The following is a 27,754-nucleotide window of genomic DNA, read 5'->3' as shown; positions in this document are numbered from 1 at the left end:
CCCATAGGTTTTGGGTCATCATGTTTTCATTGTCATTTGTTTCTAGGTATTTTCTGATTTCCTCTCTGATTTCTTCGTTATTTAGTAGCGCATTATTTAGCCTCTATGTGTTTGTATTTTTTACAGATTTTTTCCTGTAATTGATAAAAGGGTGAATTTTATAGGGATGTGATATCTCTATGAAGAAAATGTTACCTGCAGTAGAGATGCAACTGTTTATTGTAGAGCAAATAGGTAATAATATCTGGTGAATAGCTGCCTTCGTTCTTCCCTAACATCATTCTTATCAACTCTCTGCCATCTTTACCACCCACTGTGCAAATCTAGTTGCCTTGCTCACATTACAATCTCTTTGTGTAAGAAAAATCTAATTGAGTTTCCTAGAAAAAGGCTAGAACAGCAATGGAACAGCCTGGAGATTCTTCTCTGAGGGATGCTCAGGACTCTATTAATGGACTTATCTGGCTTCCTTCATTTTATTGCTCCTCTTGCTTTTTCCTTCCTCATCTCCAACACATAGTCATGAAAATTGTGTGCAACCTTTGAAAGGATGATTTCTTTAGACAGTATTTCCAAATCTTTTCCACATTATTATACATATTTTTTAAAATAATATTTGTTTAGAACTCTTGAATAAGCAGATGGCCAGAGGTGCTTGCCCTGGAGTGGCCAACCCAGGTTCTCTCCAGCCTCCAGACAGCTGAGAGAGTCAATGTCTCAAAATCCCAACACATCTTAACTTCTCTGAGTCTACCTGTTTGGGGGTGGGAGAACGATAAACCTCTGCTTTTGAAGAATGAGTTCATTGTTCTGATGACATTATTCAATTAATTTTAAGCACCATTCCATCATTAATCATGATACATACATCAGGCAAATTGTAGCATTTTGTGTTTGAAATTTTTCTCTTTAAGGGCTTTGATGTTTCTTAACATCATTATACTTACAATTATCAGAAAATAAAATTTGACAATATTTGATAGTACAGAAGTAGAAAATGGGAATCTTGCTCAACATAAAAATTCTTTGTAACCTTTCCATAAAATCTCTGAGGAAAACAAAAGTCTTGCAGAAATAATACTCATCATCTAATGTGAAGGACAAGACATGCATGCACATTCCAAAATTCTGAGATAAAAAATTGTTTTCATCATGAAGAAGAGAGAAACATTTGATAGGGAAAAGGGGTTGGTTTCAATTATATCTTGATAGCTGGGAAGGAACTTCTGGGGAAAAGTTCAGGGAGTTGGTGGAAAGATATGAGGAAAAGCATGTGCATTATAAAGACTAGGAGGTGGAGCTCTTTTAGTAATTGGGAGATTCTAGCAGAGGGTGTGTGCAGGGAAAGTATTGGAGACAAAGCCTGGAAAACACCTAAACTGGGCATAGTTCAGTATCCTGAACATTGGAGCTTAATACATATTCATGGAATGATTAACAGGTGGGAGCTGAATTAAGTTCTGTCTTGAATACTAGGCAATAGTTTGACAATAAGCCCATAAAATTTGGGGCTCACTGATAGCAAATATGTCCTACCTTGTTCCCCAGGGCCTGGTCCGGTTTCCAGTAGGAGTAGATGGTACAACATTAATGTTTATTGGCTCAATTAATCAATTGAGGTTAAGGTCTTGGGAGAGAATTACATCAGTAATTCTTACATCAGTAATCAGTAATATAATTACTGATGACATCAGTAATCATATTTGTGATAATAATAGCTATTTATTATTCACTATTCACTGCTTGTGAACACCTGAAGTAGTCAGATACTGTGTGTGTTTAGTATTTCTAATGTCTATTAAAAAATTCCTCATTGTGAGTGCAACACCAACCTCATTTTGCAGGTGGAAAAACTGAGTCTCAAAGAGGTTAAGTGACTGCCTTAGGCTGTACAGTTAATTAATGGAAAAACTGGAATTTGAAACCAGGTTTGTCTTCAAAACCTAGTACTTATCTCTGATTCTGGTTTCAGTAAGCTAGATGGATTTGAGAGGTAAGGGGTGAAGGAGATAGAAGAGACAGACCATTACAACGTTAACAATTGTAATTGTTAAGGACCCTGTGGGTGTCCAGCCTTCCCTAATTGCCCTTCCCAAGTATCATCCCATCTCTTTTATTCTCTATCATTGCACCATGTTGAATTTCTTTATATTACCTACCACGATTTATAATTAAAAGTGTATTTCAGTGCTCCTTTATTTACTGCTGGGTTTCCATGCCAGATTTTAAGTTCCATAAATGTGGAGATCGGGTCTTCATTATTCACTATTGTATTACCCAGAGACTAGCCTATAGTAAGTACTCAAATGTTAAGTGAATTAAAGAAAAAATTAGAGCAGAATATAAGACTAGAAACAGATGAAGGGGCGTTCCAGATGACGCAGACATTTCAAGCCAGGGTAAGAGAGAATTGTTCTTCCATTAACTGCAAATACAGAAGTCAGGGAGTCAGGTTTCTTTTAAGGGCCGGAATTGGGGAGGGAAGGGTTTGGGTTTAGACACAAAGAGTCCAAGGTGACAGCAGGAGATCCAAGAAAACTAACTAACAGCTAGAACTGTGAAAAGCCACGCTCTAGAGAAAGATCAAAGATGAAGTCATAGACCAGTAAGTCATCCCCCCAGGTGGGAATTAGTACCCTGAGGGTCAGTAAGATCTCTGAAGAAAAGGATTGTGAGGGGTGCAAAGAGCAACATACTGAGGCCCTATGCAGAGGGGATACTCCCTTTTAGGGCATCAGAGAGGAAAGCTAGTTAGAAAGAGAGACATGTTCTCCCAACCTTCTCCAACATCCCCAGACAACTCAGATGCATCTTTCAACTTGACATGAGGGTCAAGTGCACGGTCTCAACCTTCCTCAGGTTGAGCTGGCTACTCCATCCTGGGTGATCTCTGACACGGATCGTCCTGATCAAAGCACCTGCTTTCTCTATCACGGGTCTGTCAGTGCTTGTTCTCCCCTCTTAGAGTTTAATTTCCAAGGCACAGCAGTCATTTTGTTCATCTTAATATTCCCAGTGTCAAACATCAAAAGAGTTCAATGAACTTCTGTTGACCGAATATTGAGTGAAGTAGGAGATGAGAGAAGCAAGAGGGGTAAAATGAGAATGGAGCACCACAAATACAAATAAAGAGAAACTGCCAGGTGCTGTGCGGAGATCAAGAAAATGTTAAGATGGAAAATGTGTTGTCTAAATTTTACTGCATTCTCATAATAAAAGCCGTCACCTATCAATCACCTACTCTGTTAAGAGGGTAGTCCTTCATGAACCTTCTCTTATTTGAGCCTTGGAATAACCTTTTGAAGTGCCTTTAATCATCCTCCTGTAATAAATGCAAAAACTAAGTCCTGCAGAAGCTAAATGACTTGCCCAAGATCACTCAGTAAGTGACGAGTTGGAAGAGAATATCAGCTCTGCCTCCAAACCTCTGTGACTAACCTTAAATTACTGTCTTCTCCAATCTAATTACTATTTTTTTTTTCTGCCCAGCAATGTTTAGAGCTGTGTCCAGGTTACCAGGAGTCCATTTTCCCCTCCCCATGCCATATCAATACTAAATTCCTACAACTTGGTTCTCTATATAAAAAAGGAAAGTCACTGTACAAGAGAGCAGAACAATCTTTCTTCCGTGTTTAGGACACTCATGAAATTGTAAAAAAAAATGTGCCATTGTTATTTCAAACTAGTGAATGCACAGCATGTTTGTTATTAGCACTTCATCTGAAATAATTGAACCTGCAGATAAAAATAGCAGATAAATGAATGAGCCACTGAGAGCCTGGTGAGTTTTTCTCTTTCCCTATCCCCCCATCAGAAAGTGACTGTCTCAACAGGGAGATTATATTCATAAAGCTTCAAAATCATTAAATTCTCAAGCACATACTCTTCTTTCAAGTATTCCTCTTTTTCTAATGGCTTGGCTAAACCATTACACCAAAAGCTTTTCGCGGGTTAAAATTGCTTAACATATGATTCTAAGTGGTTTATTGAAGCCTGCATTTTTATTTTCTTTGCTCATTTGGCTCTTAATGTATTTGGGAATTGGAACAGCAGAAGGAATGAAAGGAGGAGGAAGGCAGAGAATCACCGATGTTCCATGTAGAATGGCCCTTCAGATCACATGATTTAATTGTGTACAAAGAACAAGCTGAGGCTGTGAGCTGGTGGGTAGCCTGACCACACAGACAGTAGGGTCCTCAAAGAGGTTAAGTGACTGCCTTAGGCTGCACAGTTAATTAATGGAAAAACTGGAATTTGAAACCAGGTTTGTCTTCAAAGCCTAGTACTTATCTCTGATTCTGGTTTCAGTAAGCTAGATGGATTTGAGAGGTAAGGGGTGAAGGAGATAGAAGAGACAGACCATTACAAGGTTAACAATTGTAATTGTTAAGGACCCTGTGGGTGTCCAGCCTTCCCTAATTGCCCTTCCCAAGTATCATCCCATCTCTTTTATTCTCTATCATTGCACCATGTTGAATTTCTTTATATTACCTACCACGATTTATAATTAAAAGTGTATTTCAGTGCTCCTTTATTTACTGCTGGGTTTCCATGCCAGATTTTAAGTTCCATAAATGTGGAGATCGGGTCTGCATTATTCACTATTGTATTACCCAGAGACTAGTCTATAGCATGTACTCAAATGTTAAGTGAATTAAAGAAAAAATTAGAGCAGAATATAAGACTAGAAACAGATGAAGGGGCGTTCCAGATGGCACAGACATTTCAAGCCAGGGTAAGAGAGAATTGTTCTTCCGTTAACTGCAAATACAGAAGTCAGGGAGTCAAGTTTCTTTTAAGGGCCGGAATTGGGGAGGGAAGGGTTTGGGTTTAGACACAAAGAGTCCAAGGTGACAGCAGGAGATCCAAGAAAACTAACTAACAGCTAGAACTGTGAAAAGCCAAGCTCTAGAGAAAGATCAAAGATGAAGTCATAGACCAGTAAGTCATCCCCCCAGGTGGGAATTAGTACCCTGAGGGTCAGTAAGATCTCTGAAGAAAAGGATTGTGAGGGGTGCAAAGAGCAACATACTGAGGCCCTATGCAGAGGGGATACTCCCTTTTAGGGCATCAGAGAGGAAAGCTAGTTAGAAAGAGAGACATGTTCTCCCAACCTTCTCCAACATCCCCAGACAACTCAGATGCATCTTTCAACTTGACATGAGGGTCAAGTGCACGGTCTCAACCTTCCTCAGGTTGAGCTGGCTACTCCATCCTGGGTGATCTCTGACACGGATCGTCCTGATCAAAGCACCTGCTTTCTCTATCACGGGTCTGTCAGTGCTTGTTCTCCCCTCTTAGAGTTTAATTTCCAAGGCACAGCAGTCATTTTGTTCATCTTAATATTCCCAGTGTCAAACATCAAAAGAGTTCAATGAACTTCTGTTGACCGAATATTGAGTGAAGTAGGAGATGAGAGAAGCAAGAGGGGTAAAATGAGAATGGAGCACCACAAATACAAATAAAGAGAAACTGCCAGGTGCTGTGCGGAGATCAAGAAAATGTTAAGATGGAAAATGTGTTGTCTAAATTTTACTGCATTCTCATAATAAAAGCCGTCACCTATCAATCACCTACTCTGTTAAGAGGGTAGTCCTTCATGAACCTTCTCTTATTTGAGCCTTGGAATAACCTTTTGAAGTGCCTTTAATCATCCTCCTGTAATAAATGCAAAAACTAAGTCCTGCAGAAGCTAAATGACTTGCCCAAGATCACTCAGTAAGTGACGAGTTGGAAGAGAATATCAGCTCTGCCTCCAAACCTCTGTGACTAACCTTAAATTACTGTCTTCTCCAATCTAATTACTATTTTTTTTTTCTGCCCAGCAATGTTTAGAGCTGTGTCCAGGTTACCAGGAGTCCATTTTCCCCTCCCCATGCCATATCAATACTAAATTCCTACAACTTGGTTCTCTATATAAAAAAGGAAAGTCACTGTACAAGAGAGCAGAACAATCTTTCTTCCGTGTTTAGGACACTCATGAAATTGTAAAAAAAAATGTGCCATTGTTATTTCAAACTAGTGAATGCACAGCATGTTTGTTATTAGCACTTCATCTGAAATAATTGAACCTGCAGATAAAAATAGCAGATAAATGAATGAGCCACTGAGAGCCTGGTGAGTTTTTCTCTTTCCCTATCCCCCCATCAGAAAGTGACTGTCTCAACAGGGAGATTATATTCATAAAGCTTCAAAATCATTAAATTCTCAAGCACATACTCTTCTTTCAAGTATTCCTCTTTTTCTAATGGCTTGGCTAAACCATTACACCAAAAGCTTTTCGCGGGTTAAAATTGCTTAACATATGATTCTAAGTGGTTTATTGAAGCCTGCATTTTTATTTTCTTTGCTCATTTGGCTCTTAATGTATTTGGGAATTGGAACAGCAGAAGGAATGAAAGGAGGAGGAAGGCAGAGAATCACCGATGTTCCATGTAGAATGGCCCTTCAGATCACATGATTTAATTGTGTACAAAGAACAAGCTGAGGCTGTGAGCTGGTGGGTAGCCTGACCACACAGACAGTAGGGTCAGCACTGGAACTCAAATCTCCTGACCACCCAGACCAGGCCCGTGAGGGAGAGATGGATAAATACATAGACGTATGTTTGGTAGAATCCAAGGATGAGAAATTATGTAATTTTACCAGCTTGCAATGGAGCCATGCCTAATGGGGGCTTTGGGACCAGAGAGCCTGGCTCAAATGCTAGCTCTAATTGTTAAGGACCCTGTGGGTGTCCAGCCTTCCCTAATTGCCCTTCCCAAGTATCATCCCATCTCTTTTATTCTCTATCATTGCACCATGTTGAATTTCTTTATATTACCTACCACGATTTATAATTAAAAGTGTATTTCAGTGCTCCTTTATTTACTGCTGGGTTTCCATGCCAGATTTTAAGTTCCATAAATGTGGAGATCGGGTCTTCATTATTCACTATTGTATTACCCAGAGACTAGCCTATAGTAAGTACTCAAATGTTAAGTGAATTAAAGAAAAAATTAGAGCAGAATATAAGACTAGAAACAGATGAAGGGGCGTTCCAGATGGCACAGACATTTCAAGCCAGGGTAAGAGAGAATTGTTCTTCCGTTAACTGCAAATACAGAAGTCAGGGAGTCAAGTTTCTTTTAAGGGCCGGAATTGGGGAGGGAAGGGTTTGGGTTTAGACACAAAGAGTCCAAGGTGACAGCAGGAGATCCAAGAAAACTAACTAACAGCTAGAACTGTGAAAAGCCAAGCTCTAGAGAAAGATCAAAGATGAAGTCATAGACCAGTAAGTCATCCCCCCAGGTGGGAATTAGTACCCTGAGGGTCAGTAAGATCTCTGAAGAAAAGGATTGTGAGGGGTGCAAAGAGCAACATACTGAGGCCCTATGCAGAGGGGATACTCCCTTTTAGGGCATCAGAGAGGAAAGCTAGTTAGAAAGAGAGACATGTTCTCCCAACCTTCTCCAACATCCCCAGACAACTCAGATGCATCTTTCAACTTGACATGAGGGTCAAGTGCACGGTCTCAACCTTCCTCAGGTTGAGCTGGCTACTCCATCCTGGGTGATCTCTGACACGGATCGTCCTGATCAAAGCACCTGCTTTCTCTATCACGGGTCTGTCAGTGCTTGTTCTCCCCTCTTAGAGTTTAATTTCCAAGGCACAGCAGTCATTTTGTTCATCTTAATATTCCCAGTGTCAAACATCAAAAGAGTTCAATGAACTTCTGTTGACCGAATATTGAGTGAAGTAGGAGATGAGAGAAGCAAGAGGGGTAAAATGAGAATGGAGCACCACAAATACAAATAAAGAGAAACTGCCAGGTGCTGTGCGGAGATCAAGAAAATGTTAAGATGGAAAATGTGTTGTCTAAATTTTACTGCATTCTCATAATAAAAGCCGTCACCTATCAATCACCTACTCTGTTAAGAGGGTAGTCCTTCATGAACCTTCTCTTATTTGAGCCTTGGAATAACCTTTTGAAGTGCCTTTAATCATCCTCCTGTAATAAATGCAAAAACTAAGTCCTGCAGAAGCTAAATGACTTGTCCAAGATCACTCAGTAAGTGACGAGTTGGAAGAGAATATCAGCTCTGCCTCCAAACCTCTGTGACTAACCTTAAATTACTGTCTTCTCCAATCTAATTACTATTTTTTTTTTTCTGCCCAGCAATGTTTAGAGCTGTGTCCAGGTTACCAGGAGTCCATTTTCCCCTCCCCATGCCATATCAATACTAAATTCCTACAACTTGGTTCTCTATATAAAAAAGGAAAGTCACTGTACAAGAGAGCAGAACAATCTTTCTTCCGTGTTTAGGACACTCATGAAATTGTAAAAAAAAATGTGCCATTGTTATTTCAAACTAGTGAATGCACAGCATGTTTGTTATTAGCACTTCATCTGAAATAATTGAACCTGCAGATAAAAATAGCAGATAAATGAATGAGCCACTGAGAGCCTGGTGAGTTTTTCTCTTTCCCTATCCCCCCATCAGAAAGTGACTGTCTCAACAGGGAGATTATATTCATAAAGCTTCAAAATCATTAAATTCTCAAGCACATACTCTTCTTTCAAGTATTCCTCTTTTTCTAATGGCTTGGCTAAACCATTACACCAAAAGCTTTTCGCGGGTTAAAATTGCTTAACATATGATTCTAAGTGGTTTATTGAAGCCTGCATTTTTATTTTCTTTGCTCATTTGGCTCTTAATGTATTTGGGAATTGGAACAGCAGAAGGAATGAAAGGAGGAGGAAGGCAGAGAATCACCGATGTTCCATGTAGAATGGCCCTTCAGATCACATGATTTAATTGTGTACAAAGAACAAGCTGAGGCTGTGAGCTGGTGGGTAGCCTGACCACACAGACAGTAGGGTCAGCACTGGAACTCAAATCTCCTGACCACCCAGACCAGGCCCGTGAGGGAGAGATGGATAAATACATAGACGTATGTTTGGTAGAATCCAAGGATGAGAAATTATGTAATTTTACCAGCTTGCAATGGAGCCATGCCTAATGGGGGCTTTGGGACCAGAGAGCCTGGCTCAAATGCTAGCTCTCCACTAACAAGAAAATTATTGACCCCTCTAAGTCTGGGCAAACAGAATAATAATTTTTATAATAGCAAATGTTTATTGAGCACTTGCTATATGCCAAGCACTGTTGTAAGCGCATTTCACATATTAGCCCTCAAATTCTACCTCGTAAGTCTAGAAGTTTAATTCAGATAACATCTATTAGGGCCCTAGCCCAGAGAGTTCTCAATTAAATGGATTGTTTTTTGGTCAATAATGAACGAATATAAGTATTAAATAATTAATAATCTCTAAATATCAATGAAATGTATTTTAATTATTGATAAGATCACAAAACTATTTTTAAATTATGATGAATAAAATTCACATTTTAAAATTACACCGCGAATGAATATTCTCATGAAAGATGTTCTCCTCAAAACATTTGTTTTTAAGCAATTGAAAGATTTAGGTGGCACTTTAAATCTCACTTCCTCACTCTGACATTTCTGTTTCCTCTAAAGCAAAGATGGACCTTTGAGAAGACACTCAGGATCCAAAGGATATGGAATAGCCAAGTGGGAAGTCTTTCTAGCATTTTCCACTGAGTAAGCTGGTCCATAAAGCTGTCGACTTTTTCCCCCCTCTTAGGATAGGGCAGAACAAGAACTTTGTATATATTTAGTTATTATTTATGTTTAAAATAGGTGCAAAAAATGCCCGTATAGTAGAAGACTCAACAAATCAATCTTTCTGTGCTATTTCCCTATATTAGAGAAGTTCAACACAGGAGAAATCTGTTAGGTAGCTGACAATTCTCTCAGTCAGCCTCATCATGAGACAGTCTTTTGCATGGCCTTGGGAATCTTGCAGTGTGGACGTGTCAGGCTGATGTCTTTCGGCATTTCCATCTCTGACTCTCTGTGTTTCACCTGGAAAATGTGCCAGTCCAGCCCACCACTTTTCTGGAAGACCTAAGTGAATTGTGTCTGAACTCTGCCCCCCTCTTAGGGCTGACTTAAGACAGGAATAATTCATAAGCTCCGATAAGGGGCAGTCGTTTTCTCCTGTTAACACACAGTTTGTTGCAACCATGATACATGTGCCTTGAATATGTTAGAATACAGAAAAGGTCCAGGGCCTAATTTCTGTGGAGTGAGCTCTGAAACGGCTAAGAAGGGATTTTTAGTCAGAGGAGTTATTAAACTGCATTGCAAAGTATTCTTAACTGGTATGTTCATTTGATGCTTTCATTTAAAATCTCTAACATTATTATGATGCAGAGTAAACGTAGTTATGTTTACAAAAATTAGAGGCACATAACGCTTCAGAAACATACCCCAAATCACACCCATCTATAGGGGTTATGCAAGGCAACATTGTTAAAGGATTTCACTCACAGACTTGATATCTTCAAAACCGAATTCAAAGTCCAGCTCTGGACAGCTTGGGACAGGAACTCAAATCTCTCTGAACCTCAAGGTCTTCATCTGCAAAATGACAATTGCCATGAAGATCCTTCTCTTTAATTCCTACTTTATAGTATTGCACTAAGGATTATATTTAAAAGTAATAAATAAATAAATAAATATATGAAAAATTTCCCAACACATTCTAAGCACGCAAAAAATAGTAGCTGCAACCATTAATACTACAAAATGTTGAACTGAAGTCACACCTTAGGTCAGAATATTTGCTGAAGAAAATTTGTCTTCATACATCTGAAATGCTTTCAATCCACTAACTTCAGGCAGAGGCTTCCAATTTTCTATTTTCCTTTGAAGTTAGTATCAAATAGTAACAATGGGAACCACGTATTGAGAAGATGACTTGTCATCTTGCATGCTGAAGTGTTTGACACTTGTCATCTCACCGAATACCCCAATGATCCCGCCACCAGGTGGGTGTTACTCTCTCCATTCATGGGTGTAGAAACCTAGACTCAGGATTTTAGGCAACCACCCAAGGTCTTCCTGCTACTAATGACCAGGTTTAGATTTCAACGCAGTTAGATCACTAATGTCCATTCTCTTAAATTCTATTCTAAATATGCTGAAAGTAAAAGTGCGTGACAGTGGAGGAGGTGGACTGAGAAGCTTTTTCTTCTTTAAATAAAGTTAGTCTAGATCAATGGTTCTCAATTTTATTTTTTTGGAATCAAAATTCCTTTGCACTCTAAAAATATTGGGGGACCTCATGACGCTTCTGATTGTAGGGTTTATACTTATTGATATTTTCCATACTATAAATTAAAGCTAAGAAAATGTCCACACATAAGCGATATCATATGATATTTGTCTTTGTCTGACTTACTTGCAGAATCAGAAAAAAATGATACAAATAAACTTATTTACAAAACAGAAACAGACTCACAGACTTAGAGAACAAACTTATGGTTACCAAAGGGGAAAGATGGCGGAGAAGGATAAATTGGGAGCTATTTGCAAAACAGAAACAGACTCACAGACTTAGAGAACAAACTTATGGTTACCAAAGGGGAAAGATGGCGGAGAAGGATAAATTGGGAGCTTGGGGTTGACATATCAATACTCTGTAACAACATAAATGGGAAAATAATTTGAAAAAGAATAGATACATGGAACCTGAATCACTTTGCTGTACACCTGAAACTAACACAACATTGTTAATCAACTATACTTCAATATAAAATAAAAATTATAAGAAACAGCTTTTGCTATATACTAAATTGTATTTTCAGCATATTTTGATGAAGTCTGATGCCACATAGAAAGAAATGAAAATACTGAAACTTAAAGAAGCTATATAAAGTTATAATTCATAGAAAAAAAGCTAAGGAAATTCTAAATATGTGTAATTTTAAAATAACAGTAACAATTTAAATAACCATAATTTATTATTTGAAAATAATTTTAAAATAATAATAAACACATTACATGTTAACATACATATTTTTATGGAAAATATCTATGTTTTCCAAAACAAAACATTTTGGTGAGAAGAGTAATTTCACCTTATATTTTTAGCAAATCTTCTTAATATCTGACTTAAAAGAAGACAGCTAGACTCTCCTATTTGCTTCTGCAGTCAGCCTGTTACACCAACACACCTCGTGTGGACCCTGGAGAACTCCACTGAGTACTCATGAGATAATTTGAATGAAAAGGGCGAATAAAATCTTAGTATTATAATAAGCATAGTTTGACTGCTGGACTCTCTGAAAGATCTCAGTGACCCCTAGGGGGTCCCAGCTCACACTTTAAGAACCACAGTTTAGATAAAATCTTGAAGAGACCTGAGAGGTTCCATTGCCAACTTGAGTCTGCAGTGATAACTGAAGTTTGTCATTCAATTACCTTCTCATCAAAGTGTCTCTCTGTACTGTTCTGGAAAAGAATGATGAAAATTTGTCATCTCCAGGAATAATAAACATTGAGTGGGAAAAATATTTAAAAAGTAATAACATCACTTAGCTGAAACAAAAATGTTATAGAAAAATGTGTCAGACATATTTGGTTCACACAACTTGCAGAGACAAAAATTAATGTACTTTCATCTTTATAGAACAAAAGAAGACAATCCTTCACTGTGCAAATGAAATGTACTTGAAGTGTCATTCTATTTTTGTGGCATTAACCAAACTGATTAAATGTGTTATATTACTTAAGTGAAGGTAGTTGTGAAATAGTAGCAGACATGTACCCTAATAAAGCAGAGGGTAACAGGAAAGCACTGGAAATCTTATATAAGATGAGAAAAATCCTATACAATATTTGAATAGAGTTAAGACACATCAGAAGTTGAGTCATTTGTTTGTTTATGAGATTGCATCTTCAAAATGTTTTGGCTCAGAAATGCAATTTTTCTTCATTGCTTTAAAATCAAAGCCCAGAAACAAAGCATTTGTAAATCACAGTTGGTGTTGTTCATTTATGTATTGAAATTGATTTTGCTTTACCATACTGCTTCTACAAGGGAAAGGGTTGTTGTAAGACACTTACTTATTCCTAATAATTTTAAAATTTAATATAGTATCCTAAGTGTTCTAGAAGAACTGAGCCCTATTTCACAGATATATTAGCAAAGCTGAAGAACTAAAGAATCATAATTTCGGTAACAGAATTGCACCAAATGGAGAAACTACATTTTTTAATCGAAAATTTTCATATTGTAGAATGTAAAAGAGTTCCAACACTTAAATGAAGTTTGATCCCCCATTGCCAATTGAACCATACCCCAAGAAAATCACTTGACTGCAAATTATGCAAAAGTCACAGGTACACTGAGGTTTCCAGATGTTGAGTTAGATGAGAGAAGAAACAACAGTATTCACTTCAATGTATCCCTCTAAAGTGGATTCCTGGTTGAATATTTTACACTTTCTAGAGGTGCTGTTATCCTGGAAGTTTTTTCTAACATCCAGATGCTCTGAGGCAAACAAAACACTTACAGATTCTTGAGAAAAGAGTTCCTTGTTTAAATAGAAAATCTTGCCAATAACACTGAGAAGTTTGTCTTGGTTCCCTCAGGTTCTCCGCAGCAACAGCCTGCTGGAATCTACAGACTACTGGCTGCAGAATCAGAGGACACCCTGCCAAATTGGTTTTGTGGAAGACAAGTCTGAAAACTGCGCTTCTGTAAGTAAACACAGCTCTGGGGATGCAGGCTGAGAAAGTGGGGAGTCGGGCATATGTTCTCATACCAAGGACATAATCATTAGGTACAAGATTTGGAAAGCATCCTTTTGAAAATACATAACTGGTTTATACAGTGTTAACAAAATAACAGGCAGAAGCTCACGATTCTTCTGCTTTGCTCATTGCAACAGGTAAATTAATCTTATCATTTCTCTGAAAAGGAAAAACGATGTTTTCGTTTTCAAAACTGACTGTGTAAAAGATTCAGAAATAGCATCGTATGATGAGAAATAAAAGCCTATTCAAGAGTGCTCTTGGATTCTTTTCAATATATTTTATAACTCCTGCTAGTAGGTATTTCTCAACATGAAAACTGTGTAAAAATGTTCTACCATTCTTATAAGTTATAGTCGTTGTTTGAAAACATTTTCAACATAAGAAATACACAGGCATGCTGTTTAATATTATATACTGGATCTGAGCTTTACATATAAAACCCTCCTTTTCAAAGGAAGAGACGTCCTTATAGATAAATATTTCTTGTGGCTTAGAACGTAAGGGTGTATTGTTGATACGAGAAATCAACAACGTGATTTCTCCTTCCTATATAAAGTAGTCTGCTTCCTATATGTTCTACATAACTATATGTTTCATTTTAACTGCAATCACCTAGCTCTAATGGGGTCATGATTACAGAGACTGGGGGATAATATTTCCAAAGAGGAGAGAAATGTAATTCTCATGACTAAGTTGAGAGCATAAGCTCTGAGCTATTCCTGGAGGTAAGTTGCATGCCAGCATTTCTGTTAAAAGAAAAAAACAGGAAGCTGAAAATGGAATGGAGGAGCTTTTTCTATATAATGAGTAGAACCAGAACTGGCAGACAGAGGATGTAAACCATTTCACACTGCAGAGTCTCATAGCACAGGAGAGCAGAGTCCATTCAACAGACTTAATTCAAGTAAACCATTTCACACTGCAGAGTCTCATAGCACAAGGAGAGCAGAGTCCATTCAACAGGCTTAATTCAATCTCTTTGTTTAGGCAAAATGATTTTGATCCTGCTATTTGGGGGACTTTTTAATCCCTTGTCCAGAAAACCAGTAGATGGCTAAAAATCTTTGGCGAAAACGAAAAAGGATTTAGGTGGCAAGTAATTTAACAGCGATACCTTCTTTGCAAATTCAATTCTGAGATGAGGTGGAAAATTCAGGTATTTGCTGATATGGATCTCTAATTACACAGCTTGGAATTGTAAAAGGAAGAGAAATGGAGAGTAAAGTGCTAGATGTAGATGTAGATGTAAAGTGTAGATGCTATCAGCATCTACACTTTGGTCAAAGTTGTCATCCAAGCAGCTCCTGTATTAAGGAGTCTGCCATTTGGAGAAGGCACCAAAGTTGGGGCACTAAAAATTGTGTAATAAAGGGCAAAGAGGTATTTTCTAAACTTTATATTTTTGGAATCTATATTGCAGATCTACAGTTAGAAATGGTAAATTTATAGCCAAATTTAAGATTACCATTGGATCTTCCTAAATATAAGAAAACTCTACTCACAACCCCCCACCCAATCCCAATTAACTCAAATTTGGACTTAAAACTGTATGACTTTCTTTCTTAATTCTTTGTCCCTTTATAGTTTCAGATGACATCAGTGAGCTTGAGCTAACTGATTCATACTGCTGTTATGGTTCTTTCTATACTTCCCCAAAGAGGAAAAATCTAAACACAAGTAAAAGGCATACTGGAAGGTTAGTTTTCCTGCAAGAGTTTATAATAACTGAAACTGACACAAATGTTAAAAATTGTCCATGACTCTAAACTGTAAAAAAATTTCAGAATCCCTATGAAAAATGAACCGTAATCTCTCAAAAAGTATCTTGTAGTTACTTTTTCTTAGTTTATGAGTCTTTTCTCTCTTTCTTACTTGGCACAGATTTCTAGGGTGAGGAGAAGAAACAGAATCCAGAGCTGGACATTGCTGAGGGGAAGCTATTATCTAGAGGAAAATAGAGTTGATCTACAGCAATGCTTGACAGGACAAGGATCTCTTGGTCAGAACAGCCATACACAAGGAAGGAATCACTAAAATGGTCAGGGGAAAAGTACTTAATTCCTTTTCAAAACAAATTATCCACAAAAGGATAACAATGAAGTTGTAATTTAAATTAAAAAATAGAACTGTATTTTAAAATAATATCTTCATTAAAGTTTAATTTAAAAAATTAGTCTAATGAAATAATCCCGAATCTAAATCTATTAACAAGTAATCACAACAGATTCTGAGGAACCTGTAGCAAAGCTGTCCCATATTTTATTGTTTTATACTCTATTCATAACTCTGGGGTACCCCACCCTACGTTCATTGTTGCTTTTTAACTCATTTCTTCCTGATCAAACTTAGTAGCCAACTTTTTTATATCCAGTTTTGATTGGCTTGGTATCCATCATACTGAACTCCAAGTATCTGGATTTGTAGTTTCTTAGAACTAAGTGCCTCCGAGGACCAATGTTTTCTGAATTCAAGATGTTCATTTAGAATTTTTATTGAGGGACAATCTCAGGCATAGAAACCCTTCAGGGTGTTATGGGCATGGGTCAGTACAGCTGTTTGTTCTCAAGCATTAAACAAGCTTCAAAAATAAGTTTTGGTCATTATCTCAGTAAAGACCTGCTTTCATTTCACAGGTAAAATGAGGTGTCTTAGTGAAGAGCAGTTTGAAGCTGTCGGAAATGGGCACTCTGTAATGACCTATATGGGAAAAGAATCTAAAAAAGAGTGGATATATGTATATGTATAACTGATTCGCTTTGCTGTACAGCAGAAATTAACACAACATTTTTAATCAACTTTACTCCTATAAAAATTTTTTAAAAATAATAAAATTTCTAAAAAAGAAATACTATAGGCCAGCCAAACATGAAGTCTGACTCAGAAGGCCCCTGAAATTTACCCTTAAATTTTTTTCAAAAGATATCAAATATGAAAACTGTGGTTTTGTTTTTGTAAATAGAGTTCCCCAATCAAACTATACAATTTTATTTTATTTCTGATTTGCCATTCTGAGAAAAAAATCATATACCAACCTTCACCGTGTTCTTTTTTTAACCTAATTATTTAAAAGGGAAATGTGGAGGAGGATAATGAAATTGGAAGCCAATGTTCAAACCCAACAGCAGAAGCATTATCTTAGTAGAGGTCCTTAACATGAGTGGTAGGATTTGGACTTTTCAGGACCCTTGACTTTTTTAAATTAAAAACTAATTTAATTACTTGTTAAGCCCCTATTGTTCTTTACTAAAATTTAATTTTTTATATTTCAAGAACCATCTTTTGGTTTAATGCTTCATTAAAATTACCTTGACAATTCACATTCTTTCTTTTTTTTTTTTAAATTTGAACAGACTTATATTTACAAAAGAAATTGAACATACAGTTTTCTTTTTTTTTTTTAATTGGGGTATAGTTGCTATTCATAGTTACAGTCAGACTCTTTCCTTACTGATCATTTTAAGACTTTTGGCTATCATCACCCCGCAAGTAAATTATAGCCTCTAGAATGCATTTTGATCGATGAATCATGGCATTTGAAAATGTGTTACATTTGCCAAAAATATGTAAATAAATGAATCAGATTCTCAAGCAGCCTTCAACATTCCATACATGATATTGTAAAACTACGAAGATATTTGACAGCTGTTCAGTGAGTCTCTGAGTGCGAAAGCAACCCAGTGGCAACAATGACAAAATGATATCTTGAATAACTGTTTTTTATTTTATATTATTTCTCCAAATATGTCTGGACCTAATCTATTCTGAAACTTAATAGAAAAGTTAAAGAAGAGACAAACACCCCACTTGATAAGATGGTCTATGGAAAAATCTAGATTTACATGATTAAGGAAATATGTAATTATAGAACTGGGAAGAGACATTTACATTATCTAGTCCAGATATTTACCAAGCTTTCAAACAACTTTTAATGTTTTCTTCCTAAAAAAAACAACTTTTGAACTTATTTTTTAATTCTTTAAACTTACAGAAAAATTACATGAAGAGGGCAAAGAATTCCCAGATTCTCTAAATGCTAAAATTTCACTGCATTAGCTTTATCCTCTCCTTTGTGCATGCATCTATTGATACATCTGTGTGTAAACATACATATATGATTCTTTTCTAAAACATTTGAGAATGACATGATGCCCCTTTATCCCTACATACTTCAGTGTGAAATGTAAATATTTTAAACTCAGGTTGAGTCCAGAGTTGCAGAAACCCTTGTTTAGGCTACTAATTCAGTTCATTGACTTTGTTTACTGCCTCAAGGAATTACAACATATATCTAAGCAATATTCTTTAAATATTTATTCAACGATTTTCAAGGAGAAGCTAAATGCTGCCTGCATAAAAGTGAAAAATCAAACAATGGTGGCAGAGTCAACCAGGCTGAACAAAACAGAAGCTCTAGATAAAACAGACAAAGCAAGTCTGCACTGGGGCAGTAGAGCTGGTCCATGTGACCTCACCTCACCCTGGGCAGTAGCTCCGGACACATTTTAAAAATCCAAGAGTCCCAGAGAAAACTTTTGAGTCTCAGTCAAATGAGAGTTCCACTGAACCTTCCCAAGCTTCTAGAAGCCAATAAATTAGAAAGGACACTTTATTGGGAAGCATGACACAGAGGGATGGTAGAGAAAAGAGTCTGCCACCAAAGAAACTAGGTGGCTCTATATCCACGAAAGTCATATGTAAGAAGCCAAAACCTAGAAAAGTGGTCAATAAAACTGAGAAGAAGTTTTTGATAAATAATTTGAGGGCTGAACCTAAAGTGTGTGGCCAAATAATACAGTAGTAATTTAGAGGTGGGTCTTAGACCTAGTCCATAACATTTATCAATGTCTTAGATCCTGAAACTATTAAAGAGAAACATTTTATAAGTTTATTTTGATTGAAAATTGAGTCCAAATTCTATCTTATAAGTTGCAGGTAAAATGTTACATAATAAAAATTAAGATCATTGACTTTGCTTACTGCCTCAAGGAATTACAATGTATATCTAAGCATTAAATAAGTGGATTGAGACTTCCAATAATTCATAATAGAAATAAAAGCTCACAATGTAATTATTAATTTAAAATATGCTTCAAAACTGTACATACTGTATATTAAACAGGACATGTTCTTAGAGGAAAACATAGGCAGAACACTCTATGACATAAATCACAGCAAGATCCTTTTTGACCCACCTCCTAGAAAAATGGAAATAAAAACAAAAATAAACAAATGGGACCTAATGAAATTTAAAAGCTTTTGCACAGCAGAGGAAACCATAAACAAGACCAAAAGACAACCCTCAGAATGGGAGAAAATAGTTGCAAATGAAGCAACTGACAAAGGATTAATCTCCAAAATTTATAAGCAACTCATGCAGCTCAATAACAAAAAAACAAACAACCCAATCCAAAAATGGGGAGAACTAGACATTTCTCCAAAGAAGATATACAGAAGGCCAACAAACACATGAAAGGATGCTCAACATCACTAATCATTAGAGAAATGCAAATCAAAACTACAATGAGGTATCACCTCACACAGGTCAGAATGGCCATCATCAAAAAATCTAGAAACAATAAATGCTGGAGAGGGTGTGGAGAAAAGGGAACCCTCTTGTACTGTTGGTGGGAATGTAAATTGATACAGCCACTATGGAGAGCAGTATGGAGGTTCCTTAAAAAACTACAAATAGAACTACAATACGACCCAGCAATCTCACTACTGGGCATATGCCCAGAGAAAACCATAATTCAAAAAGAGTCACGGGGGCTTTCCTGGTGGCGCAGTGGTTGGGAGTCCGCCTGCCGATGCAGGGGACACGGGTTCGTGTCCCGGTCCGGGAAGATCCCACATGCTGCAGAGCGGCTGGGCCCGTGAGCCATGGCAGCTGAGCCTGCGCGTCCGGAGCCTGTGCTCCGCAACAGGAGAGGCCACAACAGTGAGAGGCCCGCGTACCGCAAAAAAAAAAAAAAAAAAAAAAGAGTCATGTACCCCAATGTTCATTGCAGCACTATTTACAATAGCCAGGATATGGAAGCAAGCAACCTAAGTGTCCGTCAACAGATGAATGGATAAAGAAGATGTGGCACATATGTACAATGAAATATTACTCAGCCATAAAAAGAAACAAAATTGAGTTATTTGTAGTGAGGTGGATGGACCTAGAGTCTGTCATACAGCGTGAAGTAAGTCAGAAAGAGAAAAACAAATACCGTATGCTAACACATATATATGGAATCTAAAAAAATAAAAAAAAAAGCGGTTCTAATGAACCTAGGGGCAGGACAGGAATAAAGACACAGACGTAGAGAATGAACTTGAGGACATGGGGAGGGGGAAGAGTAAGCTGGGACGAAGTGAGAGAGTGGCGTGGACATATATACACCACCGAATGTAAAATAGATAGCTAGTGGGAAGCAGCCGCATAGCACAGGGAGATCAACTCGGTGCTTTGTGACCACCTAGAGGGGTGGGATAGGGAGGGTGGGAGGGAGACGCAAGAGGGAGGGGATATGGGGATATATGTATATGTATAGCTGATTCACTTTGTTATACAACAGAAACTAACACAACATTGGAAAGCAATTATAACCCAATAAAGATGTTAAAAAAAAACAGGACATGTTAATGGATTGAATGAAGGAAAGGTAAGTCAAGGATAACTCCTACGATTTTGGCATAAGCTCCTAGGTGGATGGAAGTTTCATTTACTGCGATGGGGAAGACCGAGGGAGGGGGAACTGGCTGGAGAGAGGAGGAGGGGGGTGATGCGGGCTGTCTCTTAGTCATCCAAGTGGAAATCCAGCTTGGTAGTTGGATTACAAGTGGGAGTTTTTGGCAAGATCAGGGAGAGAGAGAAGAGGTTTGAGGGTCTTCAGGGTGACCTTCAGAAAGCAGAGAAGATCAGTCACACCAGGAAGAATGTGTGGATGAAGAAAGGAGCTTATAACTGAGAGCTGGGGTGTTCTGATAAGTGCACATACAGGGATCTCTACTTTCAGGGTCCCCTCAAAAGCAAGCGATTATTTGTTAAGTGTGTAAGCCGAGTTTCAAGTACATAATGAAGTATTTTAGTGGTATTTTTGCCACTAAAAATACAGACAGATGAATAGACCTGAGTGTAATTCTAAACCTGGGTGTTCAAACCATTTCTCAAATTTTTTAAAATTCGTTTTGACAGAAGAATGCATTATTATAATAGCTCAGATTTGGTTTGAGTTTCAATTTTCATACAATTTCTGCAATTACAGCAAATTTCCTTTGAGTTGAAAGGCAATCAGTCAAGAAAAACCAACAGCAATAAACAATGTTTCTCATTAAAATACCTTTAAGCTTCAAGGATATTGACTACATAATTTAGATATCTTTTTAGCAGAATTATTTGTTTGGTTTAACTTGTCTTTCTTAATCAATTTTTCCAAAGTCCCAGGAAAACTAGTTAGAAGTAATAGCGTTAATTTTTTTTTTCACAACTTAGAGACTGAAGTTTAAAAACAAATAAATAAATAAATAAGAGGAAGAAATACAAAAGTGGGCCTGGCTAATGACCACCATAAGATGTCTGTTTTCAGTTCCAAGCCTCTGGAGTACTATTTCTCTCTTGTATAACAACGAGACAAGCTCACCCTAGGCCTTTATTAGGAAATGAGAAAGTGCTACAAGCAGAATTCCTGCCCTTCCATCCTTGGATACTACACTCTTTTTAAGGCCAGAGACAGCCCTCACTCTATATTCCAGACACTACCTGGCATGTCAGCTGGTCCATAGCATCTGTGATGTTGGTGGAATTTAATTGGATTATCTGGAGTCATTCAAGATACTTGCCAGAAGCATCTGAATTGCCTGAAACGAGTGAAGGAAACTTTGCCCATTGCTAAGTTATGCCTCAGGCTTGCTTTAAATCAGTTAAGCAGACAGTCTGTCAGCAGTGAGTAGGTAGTTTTGCTAAGTACCCAGGGATGAATTCTTCTAGGGAGGGTCTCTCAACCTTCAGCACCATTGCCGTATTAAGCTGGATAATTCTTTTTTTTTTTTTAAGAAGATGTTGGGGGTAGGAGTTTATTAATTAATTTATTTATTTTTGCTGTGTCGGGTCTTCGTTTCTGTGCGAGGGCTTTCTCTAGTTGTGGCAAGCGGGGGCCACTCTTCATCGCGGTGCGCGGGCCTCTCACTATCGCGGCCTCTCTTGTTGCGGAGCGCAGGCTCAGTAGTTGTGGCTCACGGACCTAGTTGCTCCGCGGCATGTGGGATCCTCCCAGACCAGGGCTCGAACCCGTGTCCCCTGCATTAGCAGGCAGACTCTCAACCAGTGCACCACCAGGGAAGCCCTAAGCTGGATAATTCTTTGTTGCAGGGGCTTTCCTGTTCATCATAGGCTATTTAGCAACATCCCTGGCCTCTACCCACTAGATGCCAGTAGCACCCACTCTCCAGTTGTAACAACCAAAAATGTCTCCAGGTATCACCAACTTCCCCTGGCTGGGGAAGGCGGGCAAGGGGCAGCATCACACCCAGTTGCAACTGCTGCTCTCCAGTTTGTGAAATGTTAATCTCTAGTCTCCCCGAAGGTACCTCCTATCCATGTGTTCCAAACTGAGCTGCCACGTCACTCTTGCACAGACATGGAAAGGAAACAGGCTCTGCTTCCCCCGAAAGATCCCAGTCTTCCTGTTGCTCTCATCAAAGGCCACGTGCACTAGGAGGAAGGACTGAAAGTGAAAGGATCGTGAGACAGTCAAAGCCGGTTCAGGACACCTGCTTGTAGGTGAAGATCAATTAATTTATGGCTCTTGCTTCTACCACCAAACAGAATTCAGTACCACTTGGACATCCCAGGCAACCAATTTTTAGACTGAGATGCATTATTTTTACTTATAACTTATTTTCTTTCGTTTATCCAATATAATGCAATTTCATAACAGAACATTTGAAAGCAGCAAGAAAGAAAAGCTCCCTAACTCTGCTAGTTAATGGATCTACTCTTGACACTGGTTATTTCCTTCCACACTTTTCCCCACAAGCTAAAAAGAGCAGGCATGTCAATTCACCTTGATTTCAAATGCTGATACAGGTCTTGGGTTGAAGATCTTCTAATATTTCAAAATAAGTCAGAAATCTAGTTTTCTACATGAAATCTGATTTCTAAATGTTGGCCAGCAATAAAATTTTCTTTCAAAACAGACCACCCGTATCAGATGGAATCAGCTGGTGGGACTCGTTTCTGACAACCGTCATTTCATCTTGGGTCCACCTGGCCTCATTCTTGTTACCTGCTAACTTCTATTTGCATTTGAATTTAGGATCTCTGTCACTAAGCAATCTCTCAAGTGCTTTCCAGCTCAAAAATTGTATGAGTCCAGGACCAAGTACATTACTAGAACTTCCTTTCTCATTACCTGAATTAGCTTGTCCAAAATGTTACTACTCTCCACAAGTAGACAATACCACCCTCTGTGGCCTTATTATTCTCAGAGGATGATTTAGAAAATACAGTCTTACCTAACCTGGAATATATAGGACAGTGGACATGAATTATACCATTTATTTATATGTATATATAAATATATAATGTGTATTCTATTGAAATATATTATATATATAAATACACATTACATATATACACTATATACACATTATATATAATATATATATATATATATTTCTGTTGAAATGCTGTTCTGGTAAGTAAGCAATTGACTTCATGAAGACCTAACAAAGAAAGAATGGTCCAAAAGATAAAAATCAATCCTGTAAGTACATTTGCACCCAAACATCCAATTCAAGATCCTCCACCATCTGCCCTTTCCAAATTTGCCTCTCATTCAGCCCTCACTTGCCCTCACCACCCTTTCCCTGGGTTCATTAGAATACTTGCCATTTTTCAAACACCTATGTCCCTTTGCCCCTTCTGTTTCTGTACCCCAGGCTGCCCTGGGACCAGCCTGCTGCCTCAAAAATTCTTACAGACTTGTCAGTCAATCTGTGTTTATACAAAACATTCATTTCAACTTTTTTGTCAACTTTTAATCAGTACTTATTCAGGACAATTTGGGGAAAAATATTGCATTATTTCTTTCAGATTAATTCCTTGGGGACTTACTGTAATTTCCTGCATTACTGACTTCACTGGGAACTGACAGCTAGTTTGTCAATTACTTCAATATTGTATTCCTTCAAAACTGCTTTGTCTTAAAAGAGAACAAAGGTCATCATTCTTAATGAAAGTACTCTTCACCACAGCATTCTTACATGTACACATATATTTACATATATACTTCTCCTCCTTCCTTACAAATACTTATGTTACTCCGAATCCTCCTTAAAAAGCAAATATTAAAACAAGCAAAACACTTCCTTTGACCCTATCTCCCTGTGAAACCACTCACCCTATGTTCCTCCTTCTCTTGACCACCAGACTTAAAAACTAACAAAAAGTGTATTGTCTCTACTCTCTGGCTACTCTCTGGCTATCTTACCTTTCTGCTGAAATTGCTCTTATTTGCGACAGCAAATCCACTAACATGCTGTCACTGCTTATGTCCCTTAGCTTCGAGCAGAACTAACTAAATATATACCCCACCCAGCTTCTGAAGACTGGCTATTTTGTCCATGGCTTCAGGAACATCCTTCTCTCTTTTAACTATTTCCTTACCTCTAGGATCATTTCTTCTTTGTCAGATTCCTGGACTTCTCCTCCCCTCAACCTTGCACTTAAATGTGGCTTTTCCCAAAGGTCTTTGCAAAAGCCTGTCCTTTCTTGCTCACAGCTCTCACTGGATCATTCATCCTTACCTCATGGCTTCAGCCACATCTGTCTACCAATGGCCACCATCTCAGGACTACAGGCTTATTTCTAAGGGCCTGTTAGATACACCCACCTGAAAATCTCAAAAATAACCCATGGTCAACATAACTTGGGTATATATCCAAAAATATGTTCCTCCTCCCCAAATTTCTATTGATGGTTGTGCAATCTACACATTTTCCCAAGTTATAATCCTCAGAATCACACTCGTCTTATTTTTCTCCCTGACACTTCATCTCTAATTGGTTATCAAAAGTTGCTTTTATTTTTCAGTTCTGCCTGTGCCTTTTCAGCCCCACTGTCACTATTTTATTGTTTAATGCCCCACATATTTTTTCTAAATATTTAATGTGCAAAAATCTAAAGCAAACACAGAAAGCAAAAATCAAAAAAACAAAGAAGTCCTTAGCAACCTTAAAAGGCCACTGATATCTTGGTATCTTTTTCTCCTGAATTCTTTTGTAGCATCAAATTCCTAGACTTACTTTAAGATTCCAGTGGTACAAATAATTACATTACCAGTCCCCTACTACCACCCTCAGCACCATATAATTCCTCCAGGGACTGCTGAGTCAATTCAGTATCTAATTCAAGACCATGACTCTAATTTTTAATTGAATTGAAGATGAATTCCAAGGGAATATGAATCTGATTCACCACTGTTATCCTAGTTTTTAAAGTACTATATGCTAAATGACAGGCCAATGAAGAAGCACTTTGACGTGGGTACTATTTGACACTGGGAACACAATCACAATATGGATTTGACAGAGCCTAGTGGCAGCACCTAAATTAAATAGCTCTTGGTGAGTGTATTTACATCACATGTTAAACAAACAGAATGTACTAGAGTTCTCCTATTCTGCCAAACTAAGTGACTAAAGTTCCATTGGTGAAATTGCAGAACCCAAGAGCTGGAATAAACCTGAGAAGATATATTGCTCACTCCATTCACTTTTGAGGTGAGAAAACAAAATAGCAATGAGGAGGAAGATTGCTTAAAGCCACAGATTAAATTAATAGCAAGGCCAGGTCTAAAGTCCAAATCTACCAGCTCCTAGCACAGTGAGTACAGCACTTTTTCAGTATTCTGATAGATACCACCACAGAAAATATAATAATTTTATTAAAAAGGAATAAAATGTACTATTTCTTTATTGTAGGATTATTTTATTTGAAGCATATAAGATTTTTATTACTAAGCTATGCTGAAGACATTAAGTTATTGAAAAGTTCCAAGATCCTTAGCTTTGTCACATTTTGTATATAAGATATTGTCAGATTATATCTAAGATATAGCTAGTTATATCATTTATAGGTATAAATGTCATTAAAGTTTGGTATGTCTGTACCATCAACTAAAGCAACATAGCCTTTGGTCACCTCAAGTGGCAGTGCCTACACTTACTGCTCGAGCTGGCATTTATTGGGTCTTATGATGTGCAAACTACTCTACCAGACTCTCTGAGGTATATAAAAATATGCGCAAAAATTTTCTGCATCTTAAAAAGCTCAGAAAACTGGACATAGAAAACTGTCATAGAAACTCTGGGTACTGATTCCACCCCCACTCTCCTGGGCTTATTTTGTTGTTTTTTTTTATTTTTTTATTTTTTTTTAATTTGACTGGATTGACTTAGTGAAGTTTATTTCCTTCTCATAGTGTGAAGTCTTTGGTGTCACTCCTCAGAGATTCACAGCCTTGGGCCTCAGCACAGTCACCTAGGATGGCACTCGTCCTAGCAGGTCTCCCTTTGACTGTGTCTTTCTCTGATCTTTCTTTTAAGCTGCCTGCCTGTTTAATTTGGTATTACTTTCTTGCCTGTCAGACTTCACTATTTGCCAGTTGATTACTCTATTGTTTCTAAAAATGCCCTGGAGTGTAAATTGCTCAGCAGTCTGATGCGATTAAATTTGAGCAGGTATAGTTTCTGAAATCAGTTCTGAATTTTGTTCTGACCCCATGAGGGCTCTTCTTAGATATCTCTCTGTCTAGTTCTCTCTAGTAAACTAGCTGACTTAAGGTTTAACTTGTTGCTCTTAATTAATAGAAGCTATTTTTTTGAGGATGCCCTTAGGCTTGAACTTCCCCAGACACTGTATTAAATAATCTCAGTTCTTTGGGGGAAAGCTTCTGAGCTGTCTTTTCTTATAGACTACCTCTCCTCCTGGGCAGACTCTCTAAGTGGGCCACTCAGGGTACTGGGTGGGGCAGTAGCCTCTGATGTTCTTGGCTTTCCTCTCCCAGTTAGAACCTCTACTCTACAAGAAGCTGGAGTGAGGGTGTTCATGGACCTAGTATATTCAGCCTGCTACATCTGAGTAGCACCTGGGCAGGGCCCAGGTAGAGGAAATAAGCCCCCCAACTTCTTGGTTTCACTCACCGGGAATTTAACCTCTTCTATTTGGAGTTGGAGGGGATGAGAAATGCCGGCAGTTTCTGACTCTCAGTGAGATACAGTAACCCTTGTTTGGGAGCTGAGGGAAGAGGAGACCCAAACGGAGCCTCTATCAAGTTGAACTGGGGAAGGAGAGGCAGGGGAAAGGAGAAAGTGGGGTGTGGTGTAAATGCCACAGACTCTCTCTCTGTTCTGAGTTTTAGTAGATTTCCTTTAAAATATTTCATTTTCTGTATGTTCTTAGGACAATTTCTAGAGAATTAAAACATTTGTTTTTATAGGTTTTTTTCCAGCTTTGCTTCCTTCCCTGGGGAGTTGGTCCACAGAGCTCTTCACACTGTCATCCCAGACCTGGAACTCACTACCATTTCTATGTTACCTGCCTGGCCCTAGGAGGTGTTTGAATTTGTGACCCCGGCAGGGTTTGTAACTAGAGTCAGGTGTTTCATGTCGCCAATTAAAGGTTGTTTTATATCCTTTAACATTCAGCCTTGTGGAGGGTAGAGCTGACAATCTTCATGAACGTTAAGGCATCTAATGTCCCTAAGGAAGAGCATCTCATTTTTGTATAAAGTTGACAAGTGAATGTTTGGGGAGAGAGCCAAGATTTTCCTCAGGGAAAAATAAGAGTTTCTTATAATCTATGGAGTCCAACTTCAGGAGATGCTTTTGTTGATTTTATTCTGAAAACATTTAACAGATGTCACTCAATGTCAAGCTAGCCATTAAAAACTTCTTAAATAGCATTGATTTTTCAACTTTAAGGAATATAATTTCATCATCAGCCCACAAAATAGACTGTAAAATATTCCCCTTGATACTGCATGAATTGATTCACAATATAGTTGTTGGCTGGAAGCTACTTAGACATTAAATG

At 37.9% G+C, this 27,754-nt stretch overlaps 1 protein-coding gene across 1 annotated transcript in view; it reads left to right on the top strand.

Annotated features, from left to right (window-relative positions):
- Window positions 1-27,754, top strand: part of SPHKAP (SPHK1 interactor, AKAP domain containing) — a 115,553-nt gene that overhangs the window by 11,475 nt on the left and 76,324 nt on the right. Inside the window, exon 2 of the mRNA XM_007100863.2 lies at window positions 13,510-13,617. Within this exon, the coding sequence (XP_007100925.2) occupies window positions 13,510-13,617 (108 nt within the window). The remainder of the gene's footprint in view (window positions 1-13,509; window positions 13,618-27,754) is intronic.

The sequence above is a fragment of the Physeter macrocephalus genome, chromosome 2, assembly GCF_002837175.3.
Source record: "Physeter macrocephalus isolate SW-GA chromosome 2, ASM283717v5, whole genome shotgun sequence".
NCBI classification, from domain to species: Eukaryota; Metazoa; Chordata; class Mammalia; order Artiodactyla; family Physeteridae; genus Physeter; species Physeter macrocephalus.
This window is presented reverse-complemented; position numbering and strand designations above follow the sequence as displayed.